Source organism: Epinephelus lanceolatus, chromosome 1 (assembly GCF_041903045.1).
Source record: "Epinephelus lanceolatus isolate andai-2023 chromosome 1, ASM4190304v1, whole genome shotgun sequence".
NCBI classification, from domain to species: domain Eukaryota; kingdom Metazoa; phylum Chordata; class Actinopteri; order Perciformes; family Serranidae; genus Epinephelus; species Epinephelus lanceolatus.
The window spans coordinates 39,148,151-39,162,566 of NC_135734.1; the positions used below are offsets into that span (position 1 = coordinate 39,148,151).

The window sequence follows — 14,416 nt, forward strand, 5'->3', positions numbered from 1 at the left end:
TATGCTTTTTACTAAAACAATATATTCAGAAGAACCCCCTTTGTAATCATTTTGTAAAACATTCATTTTACGTAATGGCTTACCCGGTTGGGTGTCTTGGTGGGGCTGGAGCCTATCCCAGCTGACATTGGGTGAGAGGCAGGGTTCACCCTGGACCACCAGACTATCACAGGGCTGACACAGAGACAGACAACCATTCGCACTCACATTCACACCTACAGGCAATTTAGAGTCACCAGTTAACCTGCATGTCTTTGGACTGTGGGAGGAAGCTGGAGTACCTGGAGGAAACCCACGCTGACACGTGGAGAACCTGCAAACTCCATACAGAAGGGCTCCCCCTACTCGGAGTTCGGACTGGGAATGTTGCTGTGAGGTGACAATGCTAACCACTGCCTAAAATAAAAAATGTAGACTAAAACATTCATTCTGTTGCTTTGCATCTTGTTGCTGTGCAGAGCCTATTTCCAGACATTTTTAGCTTTATTGCTCAGTTTAAAACGTGTTAGAAAAGTAATCAGATGCAATGTTATGTGAATTAAATAGTTGCATTACTTATTACATTTTTAAGAGGGTAGATAGCAGTCTGTAACCAATTACATTTCAAAAGTAACCTCCCCAACACTGCATGCTATATACCACTCTTTATACTGAGCTATTTTTTCCACTTATAATACAATAAATCAACACAACAGTTTCATACTCCAAAAAAATAATACAATAAGTACATCTTCAGAATGCTGCTACCTTATAAAGAGAGCCAAACGCCTCCTCAAAGATGTCTCCCTTTGAAATAAAGAAGTAAAGATCTTTCTGGAGCTCTCACCACCATACACATTTACAAAAAAACTGTTTTGAAGTTGTGGCTAGAGCCTCTGACGTCCTAAACCAGCACTTTATACTTATACTAAGCAGACTTTAAATATGTTTTGTGTTCACTGTAGACAAGCAGACACAGAAAGTGAAAATACAGTGTGCTGTTGATGCACACATTTTTTTTGGGGAAAAAGCAGCTGTCGTCTCTGTGAAGTCTAATAGGCAGTTTGTTCCTTGAAGTTGTGGTTTGTTTGATGGCCCATGTATCATTTCATGTTAATATAAAACAGACCTATTTCTCCCAAAACTGCATACTATCATGATTAATATGACGTATTTAGTGTGTACAAATGGTAATGTATAGATTTGGGACACTGCGCCCATTTTATTTGTCAATTGCACTGTGGGACAGTAGTGCACATCAGCAGCACTCAGAAATAAAGCTTAGTACAAATGTGAATTTTTTTTTAGCGTACTTCGTGTAGTAATTATTCCAGTGCGAACACACACACACAACTTGTGTAGAATTAGTGTGTGGTGAGGAAGTGGGGCATGTTAATGGGCATGACTTCACATTACAAGACAGAGGAACTGCATGTGACATGTCATGTGTGTAATGACACATAAGTATTGCCCTGAAGCAGAAGCTGTTCCTTGTACTGAAGAAGCAGACTTTACATTACTCCACGCAGTCTAGACACCGGTTTGCATATTTCCTGTTAATAAATAAGTGTATATATTCCCTGTGTAAAGTTTTAGGGCTCTGCACACCCTCAAAGGTATTTATGCTTTTACTGCCTGATAAAGGTTCTCTCTGCTCAGGTGGAGCTGTTACAAATTACACAAGGTCACCAAATCGATACAGTAATAAAGTGGTATGAGTGTGTCCTGAGAAGTCGTCTAATCAGGTGAGGACACCTGTGTGGGCATACCAAGGAAGTGAAATGGCCTCATCAGAGCCAGCCCTCTTTTCCAATCATGTCATGAGCACAGAACAAGACCCCTCAGATCCAGAGCTCCCTTTTAAAATCACTTTTTAATTTTAGCAAACTGCTTATTTTATGTCTCATTAAGTTTTCATCTTGTGTTGTTAGTGGTTATTGTATTCTTTTATTTTGCATCACCGTACCTCAGTACAGTCTATAGGGCAATTAGTTAATACTAATCCAGTGAGTTTATGTAGTGCACAGCAGGTGTCTATCTTATCAATTTCATGGCTTCAGTTTCAGGGTCCTAGTGCATGCTGCCTCACCATGAATGTTGGTGAGTTTACCACTTCATTAATGATCCAAGAAAGAAAACAATTTACATCAAGTCTCACCAACTTGATCCTGTTTTTAATTCTGTGGTATGTACAGTATCTGGACACGGTCATCTTGATGTGTGCTGACTCTTCTAAATCTAACCCTGCTCACCATCTTCCCTCTGCTCAGTGTTAAATAAAGATCTGAGAACGTTCATTTTCAAATTCCTCATCAGCCACGATCCTCATGAATACAAACAATACTGAGACAGCCGAGTTGTATTTTGATTTTCTTTATTGTACAGAAAGAGGTGGTGAAATTTACTGAGGCTGCTGTCCTCTGCCGCGTCCAAACCCTCCCCTCTGCAACAGGGAAAAGTTCTTGTCAATACATCAGTCAACCTGAGTTCAACAGAAGAATCAAACTTTATAACTGCAAATTAAATTCAGCCTGCTGACATTCCTGATCAGAGCCATTGTAAAACCGCACCCACAGGCTGACAATGTTTCAGGGAGGAATGTTTGACATTCTTGTCGTATAATTGCCGTGGAAAACATTCCTCATTACCCATAATAGAAGTAAATGATTCAAGACCAGAAATATGCTCATCTTGTCGACAAATAAAAATTCCCACAAAGGGAAACTGAAGGAACATAATTCAGTGTTTAACAGTGTAAATGTGGCAGCAGTACTTACGAACTGGAATTCTGTGGCAGCTCCAGCACCAGCCTCGGCTTTCTTATCAGCACCAGCTGATGGACAAAGTAGAACAAACAAGTCAGACTTTCAATTTTTATAAGCCTCAAAACACAAGAAACTAGCAAAAAAAAAAGCTCTTATACATGCACAATGCTGTGTTTACATTTGAGAAAGTTTTCAACTGCATTAACAGGAAGATACCAACACACAGTGTTGCAGTTTGTGGAGCTTTGAGTCATTGGTTGGATAACTGATCAGTCAATCTGACTAGAGCTCATCAGGTCAGATCAATGTATGAGAGGAGCAGCTATTTGTGAGCGAGCAAACTTTCTGACTCAGCACAACAAACAGTTAAGTTTCACTTTCACTGTGTCTGACATTGTGCTGCTCCGTCTGAACCCAGAGTCCCTCTGTGCTCCGAGAGCGTGGGGCAATTAATAACCAAATGGAACTGATATATTTCAACAGCACACCTACTGTACAGTCCAGCTCCAAAAACAGAAAATCAAAATGTGGCAGCAGAAGTCACTTTAGATTGTTTAATTTCCTTTATAATGTGCATATTTGTGTTATGACAGTTTCCTGACAGTGAGTCACATCAATGAATTTCAGTATTCTTTTCAGGTATAAATCGTTGCTAGTTATGCCTAGTTCACATTCCACTTTAGTCCAGATTTTCTGCTCACGGACAGCTTTTGAGTTCCCCATCAAAAGCTACAGATCAGAGGCAAATCAGCATTTGTGTTGCAAATTGGTGCTTGAGAACTTTGTGTAAACCGTTCAAAGATGCAAACGAAGATGCTCACCAATGCATCGCAGACGCTTCCCAAATATCTAGCATGCTAAACATCTGGAGCTATTGGGCAGCTAACAGCCAATGAGAGTGCCAGACAAGGACTGAGGACAGAGACAAGTGGCACTGTGCGAAGGGTGTGTGTGTTTGAGAGAGGGAAAGTGACGAGAAAGGGGGAAGAGAAGGTGGACTATTGCATTCAATGTTTCTGTACATTCTTAGCCTGATAACTTTGCCTTGTACTGCATTGATAGTGTTAGCTGGGGATGCATCAGGTGGCATTAGCTTTTAAACTTGGTAAAACGTCTCAAGCAAGTCCAGTTGCCTATGATACAGCACTTAAGACTTCAATGCGCCCGATTACAAGACGGCAAGTTGTGCAGTGTGAACAGAACAGCGACCTGAAGATGCTGACAGTCATGTAGTGTGAACTTAGCTTCATAGAGCGTTGTCAATGCATCATACTATCTTAAAAATCAACCTACAGTTTCAAGCCAAGGTCACAATTTCTACCTGCCTCACAATGCTGCTCATTTCAATGATGAACACATCATGAGACCACCTAAGCAACTCCATTCATGATGGTGATAACAGTATACTTACGGGGTGCAGCAGATCGCCTGTATGCATCTCTGTCGGCCTCACTACGGTTAAGGCGGGCAGGCCTCTCTCCTTCCATTCCTGCAGAAATAAACACAAGAACAATTTCAGTTTAGAGGTTTAAATGTTCAGTTTAAGTCAAAGGCTTCATTAAATACATGTGTGCATGTGTAGGCAACAGTATTTATAAAAACTTGGTCTCTGAGAATTCATGACCAACTTTAGGACATTTGTACACTTAAGGGCGAAATACACTCCCAGAAGGCACTGCTGTTACAGACTACCACATTTTATCTTGCACTTAAACTCTAAAGCGAGGGACGAATGGTGTGTGGTGGCAGGTACATCATTAGCCAATAAGAGTATTAAATTATTGTTCCCATAATGGAATTTCAGCCGATAATTATGTGCCCCACACACACAGAGCAGACAGCAGAGTCAACTCCAGTCTACTGCTCGTTATCCATGAGAGCAACAAAGACCAACAGTAAGGAAGACAGTACAAGCAGTCAAACACCCTTTGAATAAGCAGAGCATTGACTTGTGGAAATGCAGCGTCTTCGCCCCCTCTGCCTGCTCTCAGGTTGCTGCCCCATCTAAACCCTGGTGTGTTCACACAGACATACCAAGCTCATTATGCTAATAGTGACCTGTATACAAGCTACAAAGGAATGTCAATCGTATGTGGCGGTTGAGCATAATAATAATAAGTATCTGAAAATGAGTTGAATTCCTGTGTATGCTGAGGCTGAGACCACCCAGTGTTTTGACATCAGCAGCAGAGGGAGGATGACAGAGGCGAGGATCAATGATGCCAAAGGGCTGTTTACTGTAAAAGGCTTTAATATGCACCCTGTGTAAACAAGTTTGAGAACTTTAAGTAATCATTAACCAGTCTAAGAGTATGTAAAGTTATTCTGATGGATTCTGCACCATACACATGCAGCTCTATAGCTCACTCTGTTGGTTGAATGGGCAACAAAATAATTCCCACCCTTTGGTGGCCACAGCCTTTTCCCCATGAGACGGAAATTTGGCATAAAGGTCGCAGCAATTGCAAATTTTACACTTGTTAAAAAACTGTTGTGTGGTTATTACAAAAGAGCGTGACGCAAATTAATTATTCTTTATTCTGGGGACAGTGACGGCTCTCTTGGTGTTGTATTAGGAAAAAAATATGATGTCACAACATTTTAGGAGGATCCCACAAAGATTCCTGTTTGATATTAAGATACATAAATGATATTAAAGCATCAGCTGTTCTGAATAAGGTGCCAGACCCTGCAGGTCCACATTTCAGTAAATCCAAGTTTCAGCCACAGACAAGCACTGATAAAAGAGGATGATTATCTGGCTTGTGATTTCCCCACGAGTCCCAACCCTTCCTACTAAATTAGTGGAAAATCTTATTGGCTCTTGGCTGGTAGCTTGCTTTGCATTTCATGATTATATAAATAATTCAGTTTCAGGTCATCTCGGGGTGAAACTCAGCTGGAATAGATAAACTATCAGAGTTGCTGAATGTGTAACACTGAGCCATGGCTGCGGCCTTCTGACTCCATGATGTTAATCTCTTTGGAATGCGTCCACTCAGCAGGTTTACATCAACAGCTAATGACTTGTGATTTCTGTTAGTCAGACTGCAACATTCAGAGGGAGTCTATAATCAATCTGATGTACTTTGAAAACTAAAAACTTGACAGATTAATGCAGTAGTATCATGGCTTCAAAAAGCAACGTCAGTAGTTCTGCAGATTGTGGCATTTGCTTTTGGAAACATGCACTACATACAAACGAAAAAACAAAAGCAAGCAACATTCAAACAATCCCACATTATCTGTGTATCCGTGAGCTTACCCTTGGGCCTGGGCCTTGCGGTCTCAGGGCGGGTCTGGCGACGCAGGGTGGCGGGCACAATCTCAGGGGGAAGGTGGAGGAAGTCTCTCAGGTACTGGATACCTTCGTTGGTGAGGTACCAGTAGAAATGACGCCAGGCGAATTGCTCCTTGACGTACCCACAGGACTTCAGGGACTGGAGGAAAAGCGCAAACATGATTTAGTTTTCACACATAGCACAATTCATCTACTGTAAGCACAGACTACGTAGTACACCACATGTATCCTTTAAGGCAATGGTTCCTTAACTTTTCTGCTATGCGCCCCTTTTAAATGTTGATTTTTATTTTATTATTTTTTTAATTCTCATGCCCGCCCACCTCCCTTGCCACAGAAAACTGTAAGTGTTTCTTGCAAGCATGATTCTCACTGAGTTCTGTTGAGCAAGATAATTTTTCCAAACTGCTTTTTAGTAACAAAAGACAAAGCTCATACGATACTGAGAGACGACTGCTTACTGAGCATCACCCGTTTCTCTTCTCTCGTAAAATCCCATTAGATTTGTACTCTATGTTCTGCTTTCGTAATAAATCTGGCTAACCTGCATCTTGCCAGCCTTGTTCACATTAATATTGTTCCACTTCAACTTTAGTTCCACGCCACATTTTTCCTCCCATAGTCATGTGCGTGTCATCAGAAAAATCTCAACACCTTCCATGTGCCTCTCATGCATTAACGTGCATTCAGGTCAGAGGGGCAACCATCAGTTTTTCTAAAAGATAACTAACCGTTAATATCTGACAAACCCAGAAACTGTTGAAACCTGCAATGCTGTTCTGTTGTTGTTACCACAATCCTAAAAGACTTGTAGCCATCTGGGTGAAAACAACAAATTCAAACTAATACACATGAGGCTGAAACTGGGGATATGTGTTCCTAAGATTGGGAAATAGAGCATCAAATATCAGTATTTTTAAGATATTACCTTGATATCAATACTGCGACAATTAGGGCTGCAACTGCGTGAGATTTTAACGGTACAATAACTCAAAGTATTGCAGTTTCACACTACCATGGAAATAAAATTGTCAGAATGACACCTGAAGAAGTTAAAACGGAAAGGTGATTTTAGGTTAAACACACATTTTATTACTATATTTAAAACTTCAAACCATTTTTGATTGAAATATGTGTAAAAAGTCTCCCTTCTTAACATTATTAAAGGTTGAGATCTTCTGTCCAGTTGCATTTTTTTCCTCCAATATGATAGTTAGGCAAATATACATGCTACAATAACCATCAACTTTAATATCACAGTGTACCTTGAAACCAGTATACTGTTGCAAACCTTTCAATAATATTGTAGGATTTGATAAACAACCAGTAATGTGGATATAATGACAAGTGGGTTCAGGCAAATTAAAAGAGCCAGAACAGTCTGGTAAGTTCAGAAAAATCACATCACTTTACTGTAGTGCAGACTTTAAAACCAGGAGAAGACAACTCTTGTGATACCCAAAATCTATGACATTATCCAGTCTCATATCATGTTATAGATACAATGAATACATTGACCAGCCCTATTGGGAACAACTATTTAGGAGGATGAGAGCTTAATTCAGCTGTGCACTGGACTGTAATGACTACCAAAAGCTGAACACTAAAATTAAAAGATAAATATATTTACACAGTATGAGAGAGGATGATGCTCAGTATTTTGCATTATCTTATGGATCCTGAGGTCCGTGTTAGTTAAGTTTTATGAACTTAATCTACTGCTTCTTGAAGTGCAACAGGCGAGAAATACCTGAGCTTCGCTGCTTGTTAACACTGACATTACAAATAATAACTTATCTACAGCTAATTTCATCACTCAATACTGATATTGACAGCATCAAAAACTACCCTGACAATTGAATGTCAGTACCCATACCCTGCTTTGGCTCTACAGGAAACAAATCACTCATCAACTGCACAGCTCGGTTAAGGCAACATTCACATATAATATTAACTTTAACTGTCAGTGTCCAGCCTTCATCATCCTGCTTCTCACCTGCATCGCTTTCATCACATGAAGGTTGGGCACATTCTTGTCAGCAAGCTCCGGATGCTTGGCCAGGTGGACATCTTTCTTGGCCACCATGACTCCCTCCTTGAAGAGGAGCTCATAGATAGCAATGCGATTCTTCTTGGGCATCAGCATCTGTGTTAGATGACACGTTCATGTATCAGTTCCCAATAGTACTGGTTACAGGCAGCTCATAGTAACTGCCACTACCATAGCATGTTAGCGGCTAGCATGTTAGCCAACCTAGCCTGGGTCCACATACTGATATAAACCAGAGCAGCAGAAAGCAAAGAAACAAACGTTGTATTAACTACATATACAACATTTGTCTTGAAGTGTTCACAGAGCAAGCCACAAACGTTTATATACGTTAACGTTGACTATAGCGGACCGCGTTAACCGAGAAAAATGGCAGCCGTTCATGAGTATCAGTGCCAGGGTTACTTCCCCACTTCTAAGTCTAATATCCACCATTATAAAGCGTTTAAGACTAAAATACGTTTACGGTTTCCATTTTAATATTAATAATAATCAAGCATCAAACATAATTGCTTTATAACACATAAGATGGTGAAGATATATTTAGATTACGGCGCCGGGTCTGTCTTTACCTTTCCACTTGTAAGGGGACCGGAGTCGGAAGGAACGACAATCGTTGACCGGGAAGGTTTATCGTCTCGGCCCGGGCCTGCTGGAGAGGTGCCGCCCCCTGCTGGTGCGGAGGGGAAGAGTAGTACTACAGTAATACACCACAGACTGTATTTATTTTTTTATAATACATAAAAAAAATCCATCTAGGTTATAATGAGGGTTTTCTTAATGAAACATATTTTAAAATAATCTCCTAATATTACTTCGATTCTCATCCAATGCTCTGGTGAAATTAATGAATAATAAAAGCAATTATGGGTTTTATGGGTCTGTTTATGCTTAAATTCTGTCATTTTTATTACCTTTATCACACTGTTTGATCTCCAACGTGAGTATTTCCCCCGTTATAGGGTTTTTTTGGGGGGAGTTTTTCCTTATCTGCTGTGAGGGTCCAAAGGACAGAGGGATGTTGTATGCTGTAAAGCCCTGTGAGGCAAATTGTGATTTGTGATATTGGGCTTTATAAATAAAATTGGTTGATTGATTGATTGATTGATTGATATTTCATTTTATATTATTTTATTTCATTTGTTTTTTGTTTTTATCTTATTTGTATTCCATTTTATTTCCGTATTATTTTTAACTTACTGATTTTATTTACGTCATTACAAGTTTTGAAATGTTTTCATTCTGGTATAACCATGTGAAGCACTTTTTAACATTGTTTTAAATAATTATGTATTATTATTATTTTTGTTATATAATACTGATAAAATGTTACTTATACATTTATTCAAGCATTAAAAAATGAATACATATTTGAGATATTCAACTCAAGTATTTCCATTCTATGTTACTTTATACTTGTACTTTTCTACTCCAGTACAGTTTAGAGGCAAATATTGCACTGTACATTGATTGGACAACTTTAGTTATTACTTACTTTACACATTAAGATTTTACATACCAAACATATAAGATGATTATTATATAAAATAACATGAATCACTCTTATAAATTAAACATTATAAAATTAATAAAATCTGCTCCACCTACAACAGTCAAATGCCACCCACACATTCATGCATCAGTAATAATAATCCATAATGTGACATACAATAGTACAAGACTCACCGGGCTTGCAAAATGGAGTAAGCCTACTTTTACTTTTTTATACTTACATTTTGCAAACAATACTGATATATTTGTGGAACGTTTTCAATGACCATTTAAGACCTTAAGTATAAAGTATTTTTTATATTATTCCTATACTTTTATTTAAATGAAGGATTTGAATAATTCCTCCACTACTGGGAGTAATGAATTGATAATATATTTTGTGACAAACTCAATAAAAATAATTAATTCATATCCCTCATCCATGTGTTTCATAATAAAAACAAATCACAATATAGGCTGTTTTTCACTTTCCATTGCCTACAGCTACATGATTTCTGATTAAAGCAGAGTTGTGTTTGTCGAAGCCTTTTTATGGCAGGTTGATGGGTTTAATAATCAGAAGTGGGAGGAGATGAGTTCCTCATCTCAAACAATGAAGTAGGCAGAGGATTTTTACTCAGGTTGTTGAATGAAAAAACACTTGGTGAGAATTAGGGCTGTGAATATCCATTACATTACATCTACAGAATGTAAGAAAATGAGCACGGAAAGAAAACAATACCAAGGCAGATTTCTATTGTGTGAAAACGTACATGACAATGAATGTGTTTCTGATTCTGTTTTGTATTAGCAACAAGTATTGTAACATGCATAGCTGTATAGCTGACCTACTGCATAAAGTGAGATTCATTTCTGTGCTTTTTATTGCTAGTTACATACTGCATATTACAGGTCCTGTATTTCCTATACAATACAGGCAATGAACATAGAATGACTGTATCAGGGAAGATTACTATTTTTTATAAGATGTGCTCTCTTTTATTACTTATATAAATTATTGCTCCTACCTGCCTATTGTACCATTGTATCACATTTATTGTTAATTGTACGTTTTTAATGGTGTATTGTGTTATGTGTCTGCCTGTACCTGTGATGTTTGAGAGAAGCCAAAGACTAATTTATATCCATCTATCTAGTTATATTCACAGACTGTATAAAGGTTATGATGAGTCTTTCCTGTTTTATTTGTTGATTTCATACTTAAATTTCATTAATTCTATACTTTTATCCTTTTTTTCTATTTTTTTTAACTTTCAAAATCTTATTTATTTTATTTTATTATTAAAACCTATCTATTTATGCATGTTATTATTTTATTTTAGTTTAGTTTTATTTTATTTTCAGCCTGTTTCTGTTGATTGTTCCCTCTTAAAAACTTGTTTTTTATTTTATTTTATTTCCAGCCTATGTTTCTATTGATCGGTCCCTCTTAAAAACATATTTACTTTTTCATTTTATTTTATTTTTTATATTATTTTATTTCCAGCCTATGTTTCTGTTGATAATTCCCTCTTAAAAACGTATAATTTATTTATTTATTTGTGGATTTATTTTATTTTATTGTATTTCATTTCCGTTGATCGTTTCCTTTTTAATACCTTTATTTTGAAAGCACTTACCGGAAGTGTCGTTGTCCGTAATGGCTGCCTTGACTCAAACTCCGGACCATCCCCCATCTGGCGGCTCCTTTCAGTGATACATCTACCGGCGATACAACGGAGGCAGCTCCTGCTGATGAAGACAATGATTACATTTTAAATATAATCACAGAAGCTGGATTAAAATCTGCTGTCGGTACGTTATTCTTTATATCTGACACATTATCAGCAGCTAGCTTCAGGTTTGTTCTGGATAAAGTAGCTTCATTTTGAGTTAATAATGCTGAACCGTTACATCTGGTGTCGGTGTGAACAGGCGTTTTATCTAGTGCTGTTTCTGCTCAGACTAAATTAAAGTCTCCAGCATTAAAAGTTAAATGTTTAGTAAGTAAAAGTCTTTGATACAGCCTCTCTATTTGCATCGTATGAACCTGCAGTTTATGCTGAAGTGTGGTAACTTGAACCACTGCCAGACTGGACTCCTGCTTCATGACACTCATTTTAAATGAATCAGGATCTTTGTGTTGTAAAGGTTCAGATATAGAAATGTATGTAACAACATTGAGCAGGAGTTGCAGTGCAGACAGAGGATGCAGTGAGCCCCAGCAGCAGCAGCAGCAGCAGCAGCCTGTGGTGGCTGCAGCAGCAGCAGCAGCAGCAGCAGCAGGAGAGGGCAGGGAGGGATGTCTAAAGTAAAATAGCTGGTCTCTGGGGAGACACAGAGCCTGTGCTTCCTCCAGACCTGCACATCTCTTTGATTTATCAGTGGAGAGCAGCTGGTGTTGGATCAGACCAGAGCTGCTGTGAGGTTCTGACCTCAGTGTGAGCACTGACTCTGATCTCTGAGTGAGCTCTGTCCACGGTTCTGAACTCTGAGTACTGATGGACTGTTACAGTACAACAGGCTGCTGCTGGACACACTGCAGCTGTCATCTGTACGCTCTACACATCAGTTATTGATTGATTTAACATTTACAGTGTATACATGTGTGTGTTACATTGAATAACTGCAGCCAAAATATGATTAACGCCTTAAACACAAGTCAATTTATTCCAAAAAACATCGTGTTCCTCCTCATGTCTTAAAGGGCCACTCCACTGTTTTCACATGTTTTTTTACAAGTGAAGTTTAGTTCACAACATGTGTGTAATGTTTTCTGTGGCTGTGGATGAGCTTCTGTGTTGAATCTTAGTAAATATCAGGGCTGTCTCAGCTACGATTTGGAGATAACACGTGTATAACAGAAAGAAATTTGTCACACATTGGAGGTCTGGAGTTTGACAGAAGTGGGTATTCACCAAGTCACTAAAAATATGCTATTGAGTTGCATTTTGGGAAGTGTAGTGTTCTTGAGGCATGGCCTTTAATAGAAAAAACAAAAGCTTTACATATGAGTTTTATAGATTTTAATGTGGCATGATGCACATTTTTTGTTATATTTTTACATATTTTCAATACTAAGCATAATGCAAATATTTTTATATATGTAACATACTTAGCATTAGACAAATATTTTTATATTTTTAAAATATTTTACATACTAGTGTTAAACACTGTATCATAATGCACATTTTTGAAAAAATATTTTTACATATTTTAAATACTTAGTATAATGCAATTTTTTATATGTTTACATGTTACATACTAGTGTTAATCACTGTAGCATAACACACATATTTTCCATATTTTTACACACTTTAAATACTTGGTAAAATATAAATATTTTTATATTTTAAAATATTTTACACACCAGTATTAACCACTGGAGCATAATCCACATATTTTTATATTTTTTCATACTTAGTATAATACAGATATTTTTATATTTTAAATATTTCACATACCAGTGTTAACCACTGTAGCATAATGCACATATTCTTACAATTTGCATACTTATTTTTATACTTCCTGTTGTTATACTCCTCTATGCTGTGCATCAGAGTGACTTTAACACATCACACTTTGCCCTCTGGGATCAATAATGTATTTCTGATTCTGATTCTGATAGCAGGGAGTAAAGGTCACGATGTCTCAGCCTCTGCTGCTTCGACATCTCACAATGTGGTGGAAATACAGAACTAAACTGTCGGAGTGCTCCTTTAAAGTTTCTATATTTGTCTGCAGTCTTTTCAACAGGCTAACACTGTCACTTTCCACTTCCTGTACGCTGGAGATTATCAGCCTGTCATTTTATGTCAGTGTATTTGCATTTGGTGTATATAAACTGCAGCAGAGTGGGTTTCCATCTATTGTGCGACTGTCAGCCTGATGAGGTACATTTGACATCATGTTGATTAATCGACAACAATGTTAATAATTGCTGGTTCCAGCTTCTCAAACATGAGGATTTGATGCTTTCTGTTTTATAATTATAGTAAATTTGGATTCTGCACCACAAGCTGCACAAAAAAAAGCAATTTTGATAGTTTACGATTGATTTGGTTGCATAATAGTTATTCTCATTCAGTGTTTCTGCTGTCAAAGCTGAGTAGAAATCCTCTGCCTCCTACACAGTTTGTCATGAGGAAGAGATCTCACCTCATTTCTGATCAGCAAACCCATCAACCTACGATAACAAAGCCTAAACAAACACAGATATGCTCTAAGAGGGGATCGTTTGGCTTCAGGGAGTGAATACTGATGAACATATTGTCAGCGAGTGAATTTTTTTTATCATTAACTACAAATGGAGTGTGAAACATTTCTTGTTTTTCTCATCTAGTAGAACTAATCATATGGTGAAGTATGTTACACAAAGTACACATTCAGTGTTGTGTTTTATAGAAATATCATAGCTGAGGGTCATTTAAAGCAACAGAGAGGGAGGCATGAGTGGATTTGTGTGTGTCACGCATTTGATAAAGTGCTCTTATGTGAGTGAGTCAGTGTCTAATTGGATTAATTCATGTGACAAATGAGGGTCACTCATTTGATTTGCGGCGCCCGGTTCACCTCCTCTCAGGTTTTGTCAAAGCAAAGACAGATGAGCCGTCACTGCTAATGTAATTAATTAGACTAAACCCTGAGTCTTTCTTTGCTTTTCTGTAGATTTTACTATGTTATTCCCAGTGGGCATTGACGCCACTGTTTGCTTCCCCATTTCATTTTTACTCATGAGCTTGGCATGTCACATCTGGTGCTCCAGACAAACCTGCCTGACATTAGTTGATTGAAAGCAATTAAACTTACTCTTTTCTATTCGTCCTTTTT

At 37.9% G+C, this 14,416-nt stretch overlaps 2 protein-coding genes across 2 annotated transcripts in view; one reads left to right on the forward strand and one right to left on the reverse strand.

Annotated features, from left to right (window-relative positions):
* Positions 1-2,336: 2,336 nt before the first annotated feature.
* rps10 (ribosomal protein S10) lies at positions 2,337-8,768 on the reverse strand. The gene is made up of 6 exons (XM_033626892.2): positions 8,668-8,768; positions 8,042-8,191; positions 6,010-6,184; positions 4,156-4,233; positions 2,757-2,812; positions 2,337-2,422 (listed from the first exon to the last, which is right to left on the reverse strand). The coding sequence occupies exons 2-6, from the start codon at positions 8,189-8,191 to the stop codon at positions 2,381-2,383; spliced, it is 501 nt and encodes a 166-aa protein (XP_033482783.1). The 5' UTR covers positions 8,668-8,768; the 3' UTR covers positions 2,337-2,380.
* A 2,492-nt stretch (positions 8,769-11,260) lies between these two features.
* pacsin1b (protein kinase C and casein kinase substrate in neurons 1b) overlaps positions 11,261-14,416 on the forward strand; it is a 40,913-nt gene continuing 37,757 nt past the window's right edge. The window contains exon 1 of the mRNA XM_033626890.2: positions 11,261-11,401. The gene's annotated coding sequence lies outside the window, so the exon portion shown is untranslated. The remainder of the gene's footprint in view (positions 11,402-14,416) is intronic.